Here is a 19,086-nt window from a genome sequence, read left to right as displayed (position 1 = left end):
CCCTGGGCACTGCAGAGAAGCTCACTAGTGTCTTAGTGTCAGGGCATTTACCTCAATGACTTACCAAAGCAACTGCCACCAGTCGGTACAAATGACAGTAAGGACTAGCTCTGTACATGTGCAGACCGCATGCGAGCTGTGGTACTGTACGACCAACTGGAATAGAGGTATACCCACATCCCAATAGATGCTGATGTGGGTAAATGCTCAAAAGTTAGCTTAGTCTACTGCCAATATTAAAATGTAGCCCTAGGATGACTAAGCAGGACTAGGGAGTGAAAGGGAAAAAATCAAGGCTTGATTTAGACATTTACCTGTATTTCTTCACAGTGGAGCGTACAGATGCACAAATTCAGTGTCTAGGTAGACTGGTGGAACTGCCCTGTGTTATAATGAACTCATCCTGTCATTTACCGTGAGAATTCAGATACTACTGAAAAGAGTTGTAGTTTCTCAGGAGCTCTCAAGAAGTGAGCAGAAGGAATCTGCGGGCAAGGTTGGCTTCACCTGGCCAGTTTATCCACTGCTGAGCCACATGACTTCGTGGCTTAGCTTTCTCAGTGGGGTCTCGAAGGAAGTCCAAGGACTGCCGCCTGGCCACTGCCATGCACAATCCTAAAACCAGTCAATAACCCTGCATCTCAGAACACCAGTTCGGCCCCTCCCTCCATCCAGTAGTATTGAGGTTTGAACCCTGGACCGCCAGCATACTGGACAAATGGTACATCATCCAGCCCCATCCACAGGCCTCTTCCTCACTGCTATGTCCAAACGGGCTGTGTGCACCAAACCTACATCAGAGTCACGCAGTTCCTTACGGCAGTTAAGTTTAAGAAGCAAGATAAAACTGGGCATAGTGAGGCATGCCTTTGATCCCAGTACTTGAGAAGTGGATCAGCTAGGGCGACATAGTGAGATCCTATCTCAAACCAACCAACCAACCAACCAACCAACCAACCAACCAAACAAACAAAAAGCTGGGCCACTACTGCAAATAACAGAATGTTTCTAGCTTCATCCTGGCTGTGGTGGAATGTCTCTCACTCCTCTCTGGCAGCACTTGTGAGAAAAAAAAAGGGAGTTTTGCTATCAGCAGTGCAAGGAAGGAAATGTCCACTCAGTCTAAACGTGGCTGTATTTAGAAGTTTCCTTAAATGGCTACTCAGGTTTTACGCAAAAGCTCATACCCGTGGTTCTGAAGATAAATGAAAGCACAAAGCCTTTATTGAACTGCAGATTGTGAATAATGAGCCCCATGGGATGGGGTGTGTGTGCATAGAAGAGCAATTTATAAACTTTCAAGGCAAACAACTGACATCTTTGAAGACACTGTGAGCTTAAAAAAAAAAAAAAAAAAAAAAAAAAAAAAAAAAAAGCTTCCAGGTGTGAAATTCACTGTTTTCATCACTGGTGCCCAGTCACATGGCCTCAGGAAATGTCGAGATTTCATAAACCATTTGTATCAAATCTCTTTCTGGTAAATTCCTTTAGTGCCTCTGCAGCGGAAACTAGACAAGACTGGAGAGTTGAGGACTCAGACCTCCAGCACCTCATGAGCGTCTGCGTTGCTTAACACTGAAGGCAATGCTATCAAGAAAAATAAAGAGAGCTGGTTAGACACAAACTGACGCCGCCCGACTTCTAAGCAAGTCTATAGGATATGCTAAGAGAGGAGTGTTGATCCCAGTGGCCTTTCCCATTCTGTGTCCAAAACCAAGACTGGTTGGTACGGTGCCCTCCCCCTTTCACAATACACATGGAAGCAGCGCTCCTCAGCAATGTGAAGTGTGGAGTGTCACAGGATTGCTGAACTTTCAAAGACTTGAAAACTTCAGTGTAATGTAACAGGGAATCTTAAAAGCCAGAGACTAGGTTTAGAGACCAAGTATCATAACGAAAATATAAGAGGCTACACTGGACAGCTGTAAATGGCATGGGACCCAAGGAAAGAGGAAAATGAGTTTGCGCTCCAGTCCAAGAATGAGACTGACAACCCAGGTCTGGGTACTGAGGCAAACTCCACAGCCCAGTGGGTACTGGCTGTAGTCCTTCTCCCAGGTCCCACCCCCACCTAGGAGCAACTACTATGAGCCCCACCATCCCCAAAGCACTTTGAACGTAAAGTTCCTCCAGACTCCTCTCCATCAAGCTGCAGGGAAGCTGAGGGAGTGACAAGGTACAGGGACTTAGATAGGAATGCCAGCCTGCTTCAGACCACAAATAAACCCATTTTCCTATTTAAAGAAATGTAAAAATAAAAAATACCAACTGCCAATAAACAATACAATAGGTGGTTTCCTGTTCCATCCCCACAAAGCCCAGGACATACTTAGGCCTCACACTACCAGGACAGCCAGTCGAGGTCCCCTCTGCTGCCCTTCTCTTGGTTACCTTACCTCTTTTGGATGAGGGATTAAGGGCAAACCAAGTGGGCCAAACACTCAAAACAGGCCTCTGATTAGAGTGATCTGAGCAAAGGCTTAATTGACCAGACTTAGGCAGGCTTCCATAGAAAAGCTCCTAGGTCTGAGCTACGTGAAATACTGAGGGAGTTCTTTACTGTTTATTCTACCCGGGGACGCTTTGATACAGTCGCAGGCAACCACTCTGGAGCTCTTGAGACTCAGAAGAGACAAAATGACAATACTCCCAAGGAACCTTGCTCCTAGTTAAAACTGACTGTAACAGGCCAAGCTTAAAAAGCAACGGACACAAGCCTTGGCTCACTACCTGCTTCCGGCGGATTCTGCTTTCTCCTTAAGATGGTTTCAACCCAGATATGGTAGCACACCCCTTTATCTAGCACTTGGGAAGCAGAGGCAAGTGGATCTCTGGTAGTTCCAGGACAGCTAGGGCTACCCACTGAGACCCACAGACCCACCCGCAGATGAGCTCCCCCCTCAATAACTGTTTCATGGGCTTGGAGACTGTCAAGTTAACATTTCAGTATCTATTAGTGATAACTGGAGTCATCTAATAGCTTAACAATTAATTCTTAAAGCTAATTGTATTAGAGCCAATTCTCTGTGAATGTTATTTCTGGGCAACACAAAATCCCAAGCAAATAAGAAAGGAACAGAACAGTTCTTAGTGCTCACCAGCCAAACTTCAGGACTGCAAAAAAATAACCCAGAACTCATCATGGTGGTAATTTCCAGAGAACGTTCTTTGAGCCTATCCACAGTCATCAGGAAGGTTACTTGACAAACATAGGCCACAGCATCAGGATCCCATGCTGCCCTGTTTCCACCTTTTTTTTTCTGACTCTCTTGCTTTTCAGGCACTAACCCAGAGGTCACTGTACACCACACATACTCACTGCCACAGGAGGGGATGAGAAGAACACTGAAGATTCCGGAGCAAAAGAGGCCATTCAAGATGCCCTTCTCAAGCAGGGCACAATACCACACACCTTTAATGCTGGCACTTGGGAGGTTGGGGCAAGACGATCTCAAGTTTGAGGCCGGCTGGACTATATATAGCCTGTCCTAACATCTTTCCAGTAGACAAACCCTAACTTCACCCCACAAAGAGACATCACCTTTCTATAATCCATGGGCATTATCCATGAATATCTGGGATGAATTCAACAACCTGTGAGAGAGGCTCACAAAGTAAACCAAAGCAAAATGTCCTCCGAACAGGACAATATATAATGTGGTCAGCTGCTTGAAGATCAGAGCGAGCACACATGAAGGCCAAAAACTTAGGGTTGCAGTAATAACACAGCAGTCAAGACTGCTTGCTGCTCTCCTAAGGGACCCATGCTCAGCTCCTAGCACCCACACGGAGGTGCAAAGAGCTGCCGCTCTAGCTCCAGGGCATCCACCGTGTTCCTCTGGTCTCTCGGGGCTCCTGCACATATACAGGGTGTATATAAATTCATGCAGATACATATACACATAATCTCCTAAAAACTATTTTAAAAGTTGAAGATTCTATAGGTGAAAGATAGACTTGAAAACTAAGTGTAGAATCCTCAAACAAAGGCTGCTGAAGAGTAGGGACCATTCTGGGCACACTGTAACTCCAGCAAAGAGAAACTTTCTCTCAGATGGAGGCTCCTGTGGATACCTCTCCGGGCCACCGGCACTGCGGCTACATAGTAGTATTTAATAGCTCCTTAGGGCAGGTACACAAGTGTGACCACCAGATAAACATCACCACAGGGAGGCAGTCTTTGTAAAATTCCCTTCTAAGAATACCCAGGAATACTAGTGATCCGTGGGTACCGAAGGACCAACCAGAACGGTTAAGACACATTTCAGAGATAGCTACAAAAATCTTCATCCAAAGGATTGAAATTCAAGACAGATGGGAGTCAGATACAAAAGATACAGTGTACAGAACAAATGAGCAGGCAAACTAAAAGTTCTTGAAAGTATTTTACTTCAGATTGAAAAATGAACAGCTTTCACACTGCTCATTCCAGATACACAGTATTCACGAATACAATGCTGGTCATCTGGGGAAATGTATACACACCTCAATTCTCCTTCATGCTTTTTCTTTTAGAAAGATACTGTTTACCAAAAAGAAACGTCAGCAGTACAGGAAAAACTATTTTCCCAATAAATTTACGAAAACCTAAGATTCCCAATGGAATCAAGATTATCTTCCCGCTACCACCACCTTAATATAATCACATGCTTATTGGACACTAAGAACCCACCTAAGAGTACATTTACTTCAACAATGAGGGTGATTCTTTTAAAAAAAACTCCAGTGTGGTAAATGTAACACAGATCTCTGCAGGTGTTAAGTGTCTGAAATAGGCAGCTAATACTGGATTTAATATTATTTTATAAATAATTGTTCCCTTAGCAGTAAACATAAGTCTACACATTCACAAGCCCTACAAAATAAATACTGTGATTATGCACAATATGTTATGACAAACTAGTTTCAAAACAACAAAACTTCAACATCTTGATAAAAATTCTGATCAGAATAAAATGTGACTCTAAAGTTGAAAACAGTTAAAATAACATCACATTTAAAATCTTCCACAGTTTACACAGTACTGTGAGTTTCCAGTTGTGGAACACATTTTTTTTCCCATTGTAAATTAAAATATGAACATATTGAAAATTGTTAATTTCAGTGATGACACCGGTTTTGGTCTTACTTTATAGCATTATTCTCATTATAAAAAGTTGCACTAAGTGTCCATTAATGGTCTGATTGGTCTTCAGTATTTCCTAAGTGTATAGAAAAGAAATCCCTAAAAGCCAACAGTACTTCACACATACACATATAAAAGAATCCCATCTCGGAAATGGCCGTACTGAACAGAGCCACACACACACTGATGCTAGACATGAGGGCTTTCACCTCCAAGACCACTCTGATGACGAGAGGAACATGTACAATCCATTATGTTAAATACCCCACCTCAGTCTCAAGACTCAGCAGGCGATGAGTAACAGGATTACACGTTTGCACTTGTAGCTGACCACAGCCAAAGTTACAGGATGATTAAAACAAGCCGGTGTTTACAAAGTTTTAATTAAAGACAGCAATTCCATTAAAGGAGAGGATAAAGAATGGGATGACAAGAAGTATTTGGTCTTAATAAGGCAATACAAAATCGATCCGTTATCAAAGACCATTTAATTTTTAAAGATCGACAATACCAAAAGCATAAAGTGGAGTATAAGAAAATAGTTTTTTATAAGTGTGATTTAATTAAAGCTGTTTACAGTTACTCTCTCCCACAGTAGTAAGCAGGAACCTAAAAAGAATGAGAGAGGACACCACAAGCACACGGGACGCAGGGTCAGAGGGGCCAGCATGCGAGCGAGCGAACGAGGGCTGTGGAGCTAGAGGTCAGTCACACTGACAGGAACTGCCCAGGCCTGGGGAAGCCTTTTGTTTCCTTTGAGGACAAGGAGGAGGGGGGAAGAAAAGACTGCTAGGAAACACACACGAGCCCTGCTGAGGCCCAGCGCCCAGGAAGACACAGCACTGGAGAGCAGGTGCGTTCATTCTGAGAGACGACTAGAGGTTGTTCAGTGTATACACAAGTACATAGTACATTTTTCTCTTTTTTACAAAATAAAATAAACATCATTTGCCACCATAAACCTTTTCTTTAGAGAGGAAAAGAATTTTGAAGCAGGTCACAAGGGTTCTAATGAAGTCATTTCAATGCTGAAGAAAACAGACAGGACCAGAGCTAATCACTTCCCTGCATGTGTTAGAATGATGACAACTCAGATTATTCTTCAAACTAATCCTGAGAAAAAAATCTGTTTACAATTCAAATAGTAATGTTATGTAAAAAGTATTAACAAATCCACTATTACAAATATCAATTTCCTATATGGTCATCTATATATACACACAATAAAATGGCAAATATATGCAAAATTATTAAAAAAAAAAACATGCACAAATCACTTTCCCTCTTGGAGTCTGACTTCCTATGAGATGCTCTTGTTGACCTTCCCACCCATCTCCTTGAAACTGCTCTTCGTTCCTATCAGCTACCCACACAGAGCACTATCCCCTATAACTCTGCATAAAGCCAATGAGAAATATATTTACTTTACATTCAAGCTTTAAATCTTAAAATGACCCTGTTGTAGCACATGACTTATCACATAAGCAGCCTTTTCCCCCTCTTTTGCTTGCTTTTTGTTTTTGCAGTTGTCAGTCTTCATGATCCATTCCGTGGCGAGCTGGGAAAAAACGCAGTTGCTAAATCAACGTCTGAACAGTGTGCGGCTCCTGCCGTCCAGGAGTCCCTGTGCAACTGTCCTGAGCACGAGATCACTGCACACAGAAGACAGTCCGTCCAGAGCGCCGACTATCTACAGAGCTCTGAGAGGGGCGCGTCCCTCTTGTGTCTCCTCTTTTTGCCATGGTAATACTGAGTATTGGATTTGCCTTGATGCTGTTTGCTCGTCATCAAGGCACCATGGCTGGTTTGAGCTGTACCTTGGAAGCCTTTGCTGGAAGAACGGAAGAGCCTTGCTGATCCATGCTGCAGAAGAAGAAAGCAGTGAGAAATACAGCAGAGCTGTTCACTGGCAAGCCTGAATGCAGGACTAGAAATGGGCAGGCACACCACTTAACATGGATCCCCCACCGCCAGCTCCCATATGTGCCAATTTGATTGAGTCCAACACTGTCACCCTGGCTGATCTGGACCTTCCTTCCTATGTAGCTCAAGCTGGCCTCAAACACTCAGAGATTTGCCTACCTCCCCTTCCCAGGTGCTGGAATTAAAGGGATGTGCCACCACACCCAGCTATTGTAGACTGTTCTAGAGGCTAGAAAAAGAGGACTAACAGAGGTGAGCTCTCTAGCTGCCCTTCCTGACAGCATGTGTACAACATGAACGTTTCCTCCAGGATCCTACTGCTCACACAGCATGCTAAGGAGGTTGTCAGACCCGAGCAGTTGAGAGACAGGTTAGGCGCAGTGGCTGCTCCTTTCCTGTTCCCAATGATAGCTCCTATGGCTTCCTACTGGCACCAGTCTCTAGTTAGCCCTGCCCCTCCCCGCATCTGCATTTGGTGCCCCTGCTAAGGCTGTGGAGCTACAGTGGACTGGGCACGTCAAATCACAACCTCCAAGATGCCTTTTCCCATGGTCCCTGCTACACCTGAGGATGGGAAAGAAAACTTTTACTATAGACCAGTATCAAAAGCTTCTTCCCTTGTCTGACTCATTATTCAGAGCTAATTAGTAATACTATTTGGCAACTAAAAATACATAAGTCAAGGCTGATGTTAATCAACTGAATCTGTCTACGTGGTAACTGTCATCAGCAACAAGTATCAAATATGAACAAAGAACTTGCTGTTTTTAGGAATGCTGCAGACATTCCATGCCACTGCAGTGCAAGCACAGCCATGAGGAGCACTCATCAGCCTGTTCTACACTCAGCTACATCCTCAGCCCCAAGGCTCAACATGTAAAAGGGGCTTGGCTGGCACTGAGATCTATGTTTTACTATGTCACAACCATATCTTAAAAGAAGCCTCAGGACATCTGGTTTGGCAAAATAGCTTGTTCTCTAACCAAGAGAATTCTTTAAATCCATGGTAGCAACGGTGCACATGTAAGAAATTCTACCTAGATGATATTTAATATATGCTAAACATTTTCTAATTGTTCCAAGCATTTTCATAATTAACATAGTATTCATTATAAATTTAAAAGGTAGACTATTTTTGTCATCATTTTATAGATAAGGGAGGTATAACCAAGTCCATCCAGCAGATGCGAAAGTAAAACAGAGGGGCTAGATGGGATGCTCAAGGCCACACTTCCCACTGCCGAAGAACAGCATCAAAAAACCTGAGCCATGTTATTAAATGGAAGGCTATGCTGCCTCTTTATGATTCTGCTTTTTCAGGTTGTGTTTCATTATTTATTCTTCCAATAATAGTATGAGACAAGAATTAAATTTTAATCCTAACTGGGTAAATTTATATGGCTTTCAATCTGTAAAAACACAACTGTTATCTGATCTGTCCAATAACAGTAAAAACAAAAAAATAATGTATTTTCTCAATACTTTAACAAGTGCAGAGAAAATTTACCCTGTGAAATATTAGTGTTTAGTAAAGGCATGAGAATGTGTGGGTCTGATGGAGCTTATAAACATGGAAAGAAGCAATGCCCTGGGAATTTTATCAACTCTAGTAAATATGGATAGGTTATTGATACTTGTTATAAATGCTTTAATAAATACACATTTTAAAATTGAAAGAGAAAAAAGAACTCCTAAGTCTCTGAAGCTGAAGCCTGACAGTGACAAGCAGACTCTACCCACCTGGGATTTGTTGGCGTTGTTGGGTGTGTTAGTGGTTGGGGTGCTCTGCATTTTCCCAACTGCCTGAGAGACCTCCAAGGAGACATCCTGTGAGCCTCCCCGGGTGACAGCGGGTGGACGGCAGAGCAGTTGTTTGGGGGTTTTGCATGGCGTTGCATCAGAATCCTAACACAAGTCACACGGGTAAAGCAATATATTAGTAATTTTCATATTCAGAATTCAGACAGGCAACAGTTTAAGCTAAGCACTTTCTAGTCTCAACGGACACATCTGGGAGCTAAGGAGGCTTTCCTTCCAACGCTGTGTGTAGGAAGGTATGGTGTGCATCCAAAGCATGCAGTCAGAGACCAGACATTTTTTTGTCTTCCTCTATCCTGCCACTTTATTTTTTGAGACAGGGTCCCTCACTGAATGAGAAGCTTCTGTGTCTGCTTCCAACAGTGCAGCTGCAGGCAAACACAGTCACCACTACTTAAAAGGGACACAGGTATTCACACTCAGGGCAGGGGACACTGGGTGTCCACACTCGGGTCAGGGGACACTGGGTGTCCACACTCGGGTCAGGGGACAGTGGGTGTCCACACTCGGGTCAGGGGACAGTGGGTGTCCACACTCAGGTCAGGGGACACTGGTTGCTCACACTCAGGTCAGGGGACACTGGGTACTCACACTCAGCTCCTCTTGCTTGCACTGCTTGCACCTCTTTCCCACTGAGTCATTTGCCAGCCCCTTCTCCAAACATCTGAAGTGATCTATCTCATCATGTGCTTCTATTTATTGCCAAGTCACTGACCACATCTAGCTGATTTTTAAATCAATTGTGAATGGGCCTATATAAGTTGCAGTTGATATGAACTTTTTTTTTAAGCAAGTTACATAAACAATGGAAGATCACCATAAAGAGGGAGGGACCTAGGACCCAGGCATGATACAATATCTTCAATCAAACGCAAGATGGCAGGTTTAAGGAGGCACAATTGAGTGTCTAGAATGGGTTTTGTTCTAAGCTCCATCTGGTTTCTTGGCTGCTTTATGCTGGCATACTCCCTGACATGTCAGAGTCATAGCTAAACTCTCCTTTTCAAGGCTCTCTACCTGAGACATCTAGCTTAGCAATCATCCCATCTCCCAAAGCACCACTCCAGAACCCACGGACCCAAGGATCCAGCACATCAATATTTATGAATCTATGACTATATGCCATCATTCATCAACAATGAAAAATTGTATCTTTCTTTACTCTTTTTTTCTTTGAGACACAGTCTCATTTAATCCAGGCTGGGCTCCAACTCACTATGCAATGGAGCATGTCTTTAACTCCTGCTCCTGATTCTCCTGCTTCCATCCTTCCTATTATTGGTATTATATAGGTATGTACCATCAAGCTTGATTTATGCGGTACAGGGGACTAAACCCAGGGCGCATACTAGTATCTCTAAGACCCTAATAGGACATTTTGCAATTACATATTAAAGTCAAAATTCAAAGGAAAGGCAAATCTACCTTAAACTTTAATTAAGTAGACTCAAATTTTTGACAAAGAAAATTTACAGTGAGGTGTTATCTACCATAACAGAGACAAAAAGTAGACCAAGGATTATGGGAAAGGGGAGCTGGGAGAGGTTACTAAACATGGATATTTGGGGGGGAGGAAAGGAAGTTGAAATAACATCTCTCTACACAGCCCTGGTTGAAGACTGTCTCCCTCTGCCTCCTGAGTGCCAGGGCTGAAGGCATGTGCCACCATGCCTAGCTGGAAATATCCTTAAATTAAGAGTGAAAGCAGCTGTGTAATACTAAATACATTAAAAACTCATATACTGAGCCTTTAATTCTAGCACTTGGGAGGCAGAAGCAGTTGAATCTGAGTTTGAGGCCGGCTTAGTCTACATAGTGAGTTCCAGAACAAACGAACACACACAAAGCCGCCTTACAAATAATATTCTATACCATGGGACCACAGTTCTATGAACCACCTACATGGAAAACTAATATGTGATGTAGAAAATCCTTTACAAGGACAAGGGTGCCCTCTGGAGGTGAGACTGGGGACTGTTGGTTAGGAGGCATCTCCTGGAGTGAGCGAGAGCATGGTGATAAAACTTAGTGAGGCATAAAGAATAACTGAGCCATCTAAATCCAGGATGCATGCTACGGTGGCTGAGGTGAGGTGTGACACCTGCCATCTTTGAAACAGATCAAAGAGGAAGAGGAACTACTGGACAGAGGGTTAGAAATATAATAAGCAGGTAATGTTAATGGAGCATGGAATGCTAAAGCCATCACTGATGGGTTCTACCTTCACTAGATTTTGAATTTTCTTTAAAAAAAAATATTGAGGAAAAAGTACAAGAATGAAAGGTATTGAAAATCTCCCTGGTGCCTCTGAGTGCCCTCCAAAGAGCAGCAAGCAGGCCGGGGCAGCCTGTGTCATACTTACGACGTCACTAGAGCTGGACTGCGTGGCAGAGGAGGACGACACTGGACCTGATGAAGAGTTTGAAGAGTGTTTACTAAGAGATTCCGAGGCTTTACTTCTACATTTTCCAAGGGCTTCATTTTCTTCAGACAGATTATTATTACATTTATCTAACTGCTGAGTATCTACTATCAAGGTAACACCATTTCCTGAAAAAGTGGCAAAAAATTGGAAAACGTTTCTTCCCATTAAATACACACAACATAGAAAAGCCTCTAAGACCCAGTCCCCCGCCAAGGAAAAGGTCTTACCGTTGCATGATGGCTCGGGCCTATTCTGCAAGCCCCACTGTTTTGATATCCAATCTCTATACGTGGCAACTTCATCCGTCACTCTAATTATTCTACCTAATATGCTGCACAGGTTCAAAACAAAAAGGTGTACATTAAGTTGAAGATAAGAAGTACCGACCACTCTCAACACACAGGCTGTCCTGGGCTAGACTTTTACCTCTCTGTTTCATTGTTGGGATAGTACTTTGCAATCGGCGATACTGCATGACTCAACACCACATAGGCATAATCAAAGGCCTGTTTCACCTGCATGGCCCCATAGGAACTCCTTCCAACATCATTACCTTTAAAAGAAATGGATATGGAGAAAAGTAAACCTGGCTGCTGGTTAATATAAACGAAGGCTGATGAGCCCCTGTCCAGGAACAAGGGCAATAGCTGCTCATGGGAGAGCTATACGAGTGGGCTGTCAGTCATTCCTCTCAGCCTTTGAACATCTGCACAGTGCTTTGCTACAGCACACCTACCCACTACCTGAATACAATTTTAGCCCAACAAGGATTCTCTTATCACACAGACAAAGAAACAACTGGCTATTTCTTCCTCAGAATAAAGCCAAGCTACACTGAAAATAGTAAGGCAGACAGGGTGCTGTCTGCCTATTCTTTGTATTAGCTTTGTATTAGTATTACATACTTCTCCACATCATAAGCAAATACATATATAACTTTGTGAAAGTGAGGAAGAAATTTGCACGCTGTTCATTTTCAAGCCACTCCTAAAGCTAGAACAGTATAGGGGCCACACACACAAAAGCAGTCAGAACGAGAATAAGAGTGTCTCCTGGATCCTCTCTGCCCATGCTCACTGCTGTCTGAGGACTTCAATCTTACCTCCTGTTTTATTTTATTTTTTTAATTTACTTATTTTATGTATATGAGTACATTGTAGCTGTCTTCAGACACACCAGAAGAGGGCATTAGATCCCATTTCAGATGGTTGTAAGCTACAATATGGTTGCTGGGAATTGACCTTAGGACAACCACTGAGCCATCTCTCCAGTCCCCATCTTACCTCCTTAAAGCCCTGCTGACAACTGGCTGGAAATAATAGCCTACAGGAGGAGAGATGGCTGCAAACCCACCCCAAAGTGAAATCCTTTTGGCTTGGCTTTGAAAAAGTCAACCGGATACTACCCCAACTGATATGGAAGTCTGTGAGGTGCTTTTTTTCTGGAGTATGTATCTCTTTTAGTATGATAAGAATATTTTGAACAAGTTTTAATTAGAAATATACATTTTTCATCTGAGCAGAGAAGCATGAGTGGATCGTGTCGCCCCCTCTGAAGCCTAAACAGTCACCTAATCTCAGTACCTGGTTGTAAAGGATCTTCGATATAAAGCATTGATGGCCGGTAGCCATCAAGCATATTTTTCTGTACTTCATCTTTGGCCACATAGGAACCACCATCCTTTATCCGGATGCCAGTCTTTAAGTAATTGAAGTGTCGTCCATATAATTCAAAAAACTCTATTAAGAGAACACCATAGTTTGTATTGGGGATGCAAGCATCTTCCCTGGGATGTAACTAAAACAGAAAGAAAGGAAAAAATTATTTTGGATTTTCTCTGTTATGAAGGAGGGGATGTAAGTGAGATCCCAACACCTATGGGCACTCGGTATTATCATCATCATGATTTTGTACCAGCTGACAGCTATGCTGACACCATGAAAAACCATGCAATGTACCATGGGTATAGGCCACGCAGTAAGGCTGAGTGTGAGCCATATCAGAGAATTCATCTCACTAAGCAGTCTGGTTACTGGCAACCATTGCCAAACAGGCAAAACTACATCTCTTATCCAAAGAATATGTCTCAATTATAGCTGAAATTACATAGCTAATTGCTTTAAATGCATTCTTATTTCTGGTGTGTGTTTGTATACATGCATATCAAAGATAGTAGTTGATGAGAGGTGTCTTCCTAAATCACTAAATCCTAAAATATATATAATTCATTCATTCAGGTTTATCGAGAGAGGATCTCACTATGTAGTTCTGGTTATCCTGGAATTCACTATGTAGACCAGGCTGGTCTTGAGCTCACAGAGAACTGCCTGCGACAACATCTGGCCACCATACCTGTTTTATTTTATTATTTTCTTTTTAGGCAACAGTGCTAAGGAATCAAACCCAGACTTTATGCATGGTAGGCAAGTGAAAGAGGGTCTGTTTGAACAGACTGGCTGGCCAGCTAGCCCCAGCAGTCCTCTCGTCTCTTGCCTCTCAAGTGCTGCTGCTGCATCCAGCTGGTAGTGGGCCCTAGTGATCCAAGCTCAGATCCTCATGTGTGCAATGCCAGTACTTTCCTGACTGATCCACTTCCCAGCCCTTCTGTGTGTGCCGCTCTCTGCGTGTGTGCATTTGTATGTGCAAATGCATGTCTCAGTGTAAGTACAGAGGCATGCAGGAGTCAAAGGTTTGCTGCTGACATCAGCTGTCTTCCATAATCACTTTCCATCTGAAATAAGGTCTTTCACTGAACCCAGAGCTTGCTGACTGACCAGTGACACAGACAGCCCTGTGTTTTTGGTTGTTATTCCATTCACATTTACAGAAACCAGGCCAAACACTACATGTTAACATACTTAGTAAAGTTTCAATCTCTCTCTCTTAGGAATGTTTAAACTCTCATTTGCTAAATTATATGAAAGGCACCCAGTTTAAAAAGAAGTACTGTAAAAATTCCTGATTTAAATTTTCTCCCCAAATGTCTCTGCAAGTAGTTTCTCTTTTTTCCAGTGCACACTGATAAAGCACCCCCACACAACTTACCTGAAGGAAACTGACTGCCATTAAAAAGAGACTATAAGAACCAATTCCACCTGTAAACACTTCATTAAGGTCCCTCTGCAGTAAGAACTGCTTCAATACTAAAACCAAGTATGGCAATACAGGATATTTCTGAAAGAGAAATGAAATTATATTTTCAATGAATTCCTGTATTTTAATAGCCTAAAGCATGAGCAGGGGCATAAACTGGTCCTTATAATACAAAATTTGGTAGATATATGTAATGTATTCAATTTTCAAAGTAATCTTTCTAAGTAATAAAAGCCTTTCTCCTCATGGTGACGTAAATAATGGCGGCCACATGCTGTCTGCACAGACATTCTAACCTTCTAACCATATTATTATGATCACAGAATGGTCTCTTAAAACAGACAACGGAAATAGCACAAGGCCGAAGCACCTCAACATTTAAGGCACTAATCCAGCAAGAAAGTCAAGAAATCACTTGTACGTGACTTACCACTGCACAGCAATGCATTCTGAGGTACCTGAATACATACGGTCAATGGACAGATCACCACCCAGGCCTTCTCTTCCTACTTTATGGAAGACGGGGCAGAGCTCTTAGAGATGACAGATATGACCCTGCCAGAAATTTAACACTCTAGGCACAGAACACAAGACCTCCTACAGTTGATGGCCATGGTTTTTCATGTCATCTTCTATTGCTTGTTATTGAACAAGCAATTTGGAACTTCTAGTTTCTTATTATGAAAAGCTATACACATATACATGACCCCTGCAAAAGAGATATTTTTCTTTTTCTTTCTATCTTCTATACTCTTTCATCCCTGACAGGGAAAGAGAAGCAAGGTCCAGCAGGCAGGAAGCCGCAGTAGGACACAACTATGATCCCAGCAATCCTAGATACTATGCTAGGAAGATTAAAAGCTTGAGGCCAACCACAGTGAGACTCTGCCTCAAAATAACAAGCAAAAGGCTGCGCAATGATAGCACATGCCTTTAATCCCAGCATGTGGGAGACAGAGGCAGGAGGATCTCTGTGAGTTCAAGGCCAACCTGGTCTACAGAATTAATTCCAGGACAGTCAGGGCTACACAAGAAACCCTGCTTGCAAAACTAAAAAACTTTAAAAAAAAAAAAAAAGGCAAAAAACCAAAACCCAGCAAAATATAAAAACTGAAATGACTAGGAACTGGAAAACTGCTTAAGAGCGGTGAGTGCACAAGACAGAATGCTTTCAGCTCTGAGGAGCCGCAGCCACTGTCTGGGTCTATAAAACGTTCTAAGTATGATGCTGGCAACTTCTTTATTTTGGAACCAATTGAAATAAACTAACATTACCTCAAGATAAAGTAGTAAGACTTGCAGGCATTTCCTGACAAAGAATTTGAGATTTAAAAAAAGGCTCCCTAGGAAAGATTCTAATCTAAACTTGGAGATTAACAACTGGCAGGAGTCAGCATGTAGCACCATCTCAGCCCCCATGTCACCCAGCCTAAGAAACCAGAGCAGAGGTGCTCTTCACAAGTGTCCACAACCTTTCATAAACCCATTCACAGGAAGCACAAGAAATGCAGGGTCAGTGTCAGCAGTGTGCACACACACTAGCTGAGCCAGAGACAGCACAGCACAGCACAGCACAGCTGCCGCTCAAGACAAATTTTCTTAATAGCTCCACAATACAGTCTGTAGCAAGGCTCTGACCTTAGTAAAATCTTTAATGAGGTCTGCTGCTCTCACACCATTCTGGACATTAAAGCTGATATCAACTTTCACTTCAGTAAAAGAATCTGTTAATTTAATAATAGGAACCTAGAAAAAGAAGACATAAAAGTTTAAAATAGTCTCCCAAAGGAAGTGGCGGAATCAGGGCACAAGTTCGCTAGCTAGGCCTGTGATCTCTGTGCTTCTTATGAGACCACAAACCATGAAGTGCTCTGAGGACCAAGCACCAGCCAACAGAGTGGGTAACCATGTCTGCTGCCAAGCTTCATAGCCCGAGGTAGGCTCCAGCACAAAGTGGAGAGAACTAACTGCACCACATTGTCTTCTGACCCCCACACCTACACTGGGCATGAGTGTGTTTGTGAAGAGGACCGTGCACACACATAAGTAAAATGAAAAAGTTCATAAAAAGCAATAAACACAATATATTTTATCTTAAAAAATTTTTGAGCTGGGCAGTGGTGGCATACATCTTTAATCCCAGCACTTGGGAGGCAGAGGCAGGCGGATTTCTGAGTTCGAGGCCAGCCTGGTCTACCAAGTGAGTTCCAAGATAGCCAGGGCTATAGAGAGAAACCCTGTCTCGAAAAACCAAAAAAAAAAAAAAAAAAAAAAAAAAAAAAAAAAAAAAAAAAAAAGTGATACAGGGCTTCCCTGTGTAAAGCATGGCTCAATGGCTAAGAGTCTTCACTCAGAGAGCTTAAGTTCAATTCCTAGCACCCACACTGTGGCTCACAACTGCTTACAGCTCAGCTCCAGAAGATCCAAAGCCCTTTGCTATGGCCCCAACACACACACACAAAATAAAAACATATCCTTTAAATGCAAAATAAGAGAACAATATCTTTTGTCGTAACTGAGGCTATTTAACAGAACCAAACCCACTGTAGACCAGGCTGGCCTCGAACTCAAGAGACCACCTGTCTCTGCCTCCCTAGTGCTGGGATTACAGGCATGCACCACCACTGCCCGGCTAGTAATCTATTTTTATACTGAAGTTCTGACTTTACTATGCATGAAAAATTGGCTATTATTCTTAAAGAAATGTATAGCCAGGGCAAGTTATTTTGAGTCACCAATAACAAGTCTTTATGCATAGTCACTGTGACATTCACAAAATGATTCACTCAGTCACATCCCAACTGTGCTATTCGAGATTAGAGTCCAAGTTTCTCATGCTGGTAATAAGACTCACAAAGACACAATCCTAAGAACTTACCGTTGCTTTGTCTAGAACTTTCACGGAATCCTCGTCAGCGACTTTGTGTTTCCGAAGAGCTTCTTCCAGGGTCCAGAGAGGCAGGTTCTCCCACTTCCCAAACACCACGAGATCGATGTCACTGTAGGGACACGTATGAGAAGGTTTTAAGAAGCATCAGTCAGGTCTCCATGGTAGCTGACAATCATGCTCACCAACTTCAAGTGGGGGCAATGAGAACCCTTTTCTCTCTCTGCTTCAGAGCATCAATGTGCAGATGGTAATAAATTTTGGAAGGGAAGCGGAGGAGAGGAGACGAGAAGCAGGGAGTGTCCATTTTAGCAACCTCATACCCTCAGGTAGTTCACAGATCTCAGGCCCCAGAACATGAGATAATGTTGACAGAAACAAAACCTCAAACATATTATATCAGTGAATGTTTTCTTTGGTTTGTTTGTTTGTTTTTTCCTAAAGCTTTCTGGTATTAAACTTCAGGTGTGCTGTCTCAATGAGAATGTGACCTGAATATTAAGCTGCATAAACCCTGAGTACAAAGCTGGTTCCTAATGTGTAAGTACATACTTACTTCCAATCTCATTACTTATGTGGCTTTTCCATATCTCAAATTATGATAACTGTATTAAATAAGCTTTAGCGTATTTATTTAGTAGGACAGCCTGGACTACATAGAGACCCTGTTTCAAAAACAATAAACAGCTGGGCAGTGGTGGCTCACGCCTTTAATCCCAGCACTTGGGAGGCAGAGACAGGCAGATTTCTGAGTTCGAAGCCAGCCTGGTCTACAGTGTGAGCTCCAGGACAGCCAGGACTACACAGAGAAATCCTGTCTCAAAAAACAAAACAACAACAACAACAAAACAAAAAAACAAAGAACAAGCAAACAAAAAAATCAAAAACAATAACCGAACAAGCCCCATTTCTACTCAGATACATTCAATAGCCCCAGTGTACAGTAATCCCTTCAAAACTTCATAAATATACTAACCTGGTAGGTAAATACAGGCCAGTTTTAAAACTTCCAAATATCTGGACCTAGAACAGGGCAGGGGGGAAATCACATTAAGGTGCCTATAGAGAAATGCATGTTCCTTTTTTGCCCTCTACTGGTATTTTAGAACGGACAGGTTCCCAAGGCCAATACAAGGCTTTCCTAAAGTAGGGACACTGTGTCTCACAGGCATTCACTCAGAACATAGCACATAATCTAAAAACAGAGACTTTGAGGCCATCAAGATGGCTCAGCAGTTGAAGATGCTCGCTCTGCAAGCCTGATGCCCAGACCATATATATAGAGGTAGAAGAAACCTGACTCTACAAAAACTGTCCTCTGACCTCCACACACATGCCTACACATACATATAATAATATGTGTACACATTATACACAAGTTTCACGAGTTATGTTCCAAAGGCTAGTTAGTATTCTCTTACAAAACAAGGAGGTCATAGATCCTTAATTCTGTTCTCTCTGCAGGAGTTCTCTCATGAATTCAGAATATTTCAGCTGCTGACCATATGCTGGTGTGTAGATCAGTGCAAGAGAGTACCAGGAGCAGCCTGTACAAGATCCTGACGTGCTATCAACTGAGAACCTGGCCCACTGAGAACAGTGGCACCAAGGCAATTTTACACGTGTCTGGAAGCCAAGCCTAGGATAATGCTAAACCATTCTGGTAAAAAAAAGTAAATAAATAAAAGTCCCGAGAACTAGCCATATCTTTGCATTTGTATTAATGTAACTGCATACTCCGAAAGGTCAAAAATCAGGGCATCTTAAGATCAGTGCATCTTAAGATCAGTGGCAGTCCTTCCTTGCTATATATAT

General features: G+C 42.5%; 1 protein-coding gene across 7 annotated transcripts in view; it reads right to left on the bottom strand.

Annotated features, from left to right (window-relative positions):
• Positions 1 to 1,469: 1,469 nt before the first annotated feature.
• Tent4b (terminal nucleotidyltransferase 4B) overlaps positions 1,470 to 19,086 on the bottom strand; it is a 62,021-nt gene continuing 44,404 nt past the window's right edge. For 4 of the 7 annotated variants that reach the window (XM_031340761.1, XM_031340765.1, XM_031340766.1 and 1 more), the window contains 10 exons: positions 18,248 to 18,294; positions 17,263 to 17,383; positions 16,023 to 16,130; positions 14,337 to 14,465; positions 12,875 to 13,088; positions 11,718 to 11,844; positions 11,519 to 11,622; positions 11,229 to 11,416; positions 8,789 to 8,953; positions 4,373 to 6,988 (listed from right to left, as the gene is read on the bottom strand). In XM_031340761.1, coding sequence (XP_031196621.1) covers positions 6,812 to 6,988; positions 8,789 to 8,953; positions 11,229 to 11,416; positions 11,519 to 11,622; positions 11,718 to 11,844; positions 12,875 to 13,088; positions 14,337 to 14,465; positions 16,023 to 16,130; positions 17,263 to 17,383; positions 18,248 to 18,294 — 1,380 coding nt within the window. In that variant the 3' untranslated portion in view covers positions 4,373 to 6,811. Of the gene's footprint in view, positions 1,588 to 4,372; positions 6,989 to 8,788; positions 8,954 to 11,228; positions 11,417 to 11,518; positions 11,623 to 11,717; positions 11,845 to 12,874; positions 13,089 to 14,336; positions 14,466 to 16,022; positions 16,131 to 17,262; positions 17,384 to 18,247; positions 18,295 to 19,086 lie in introns of those variants that run through there. The other 3 variants (XM_031340762.1, XM_031340763.1, XM_031340764.1) reach the window with 3 other exon arrangements.

This window comes from Mastomys coucha, unplaced genomic scaffold (assembly GCF_008632895.1).
Source record: "Mastomys coucha isolate ucsf_1 unplaced genomic scaffold, UCSF_Mcou_1 pScaffold22, whole genome shotgun sequence".
Classification (NCBI taxonomy): domain Eukaryota; kingdom Metazoa; phylum Chordata; class Mammalia; order Rodentia; family Muridae; genus Mastomys; species Mastomys coucha.
The sequence above is the reverse complement of the archived record's forward strand: the minus strand, read 5'-3'. Positions and strand labels throughout refer to the sequence as shown.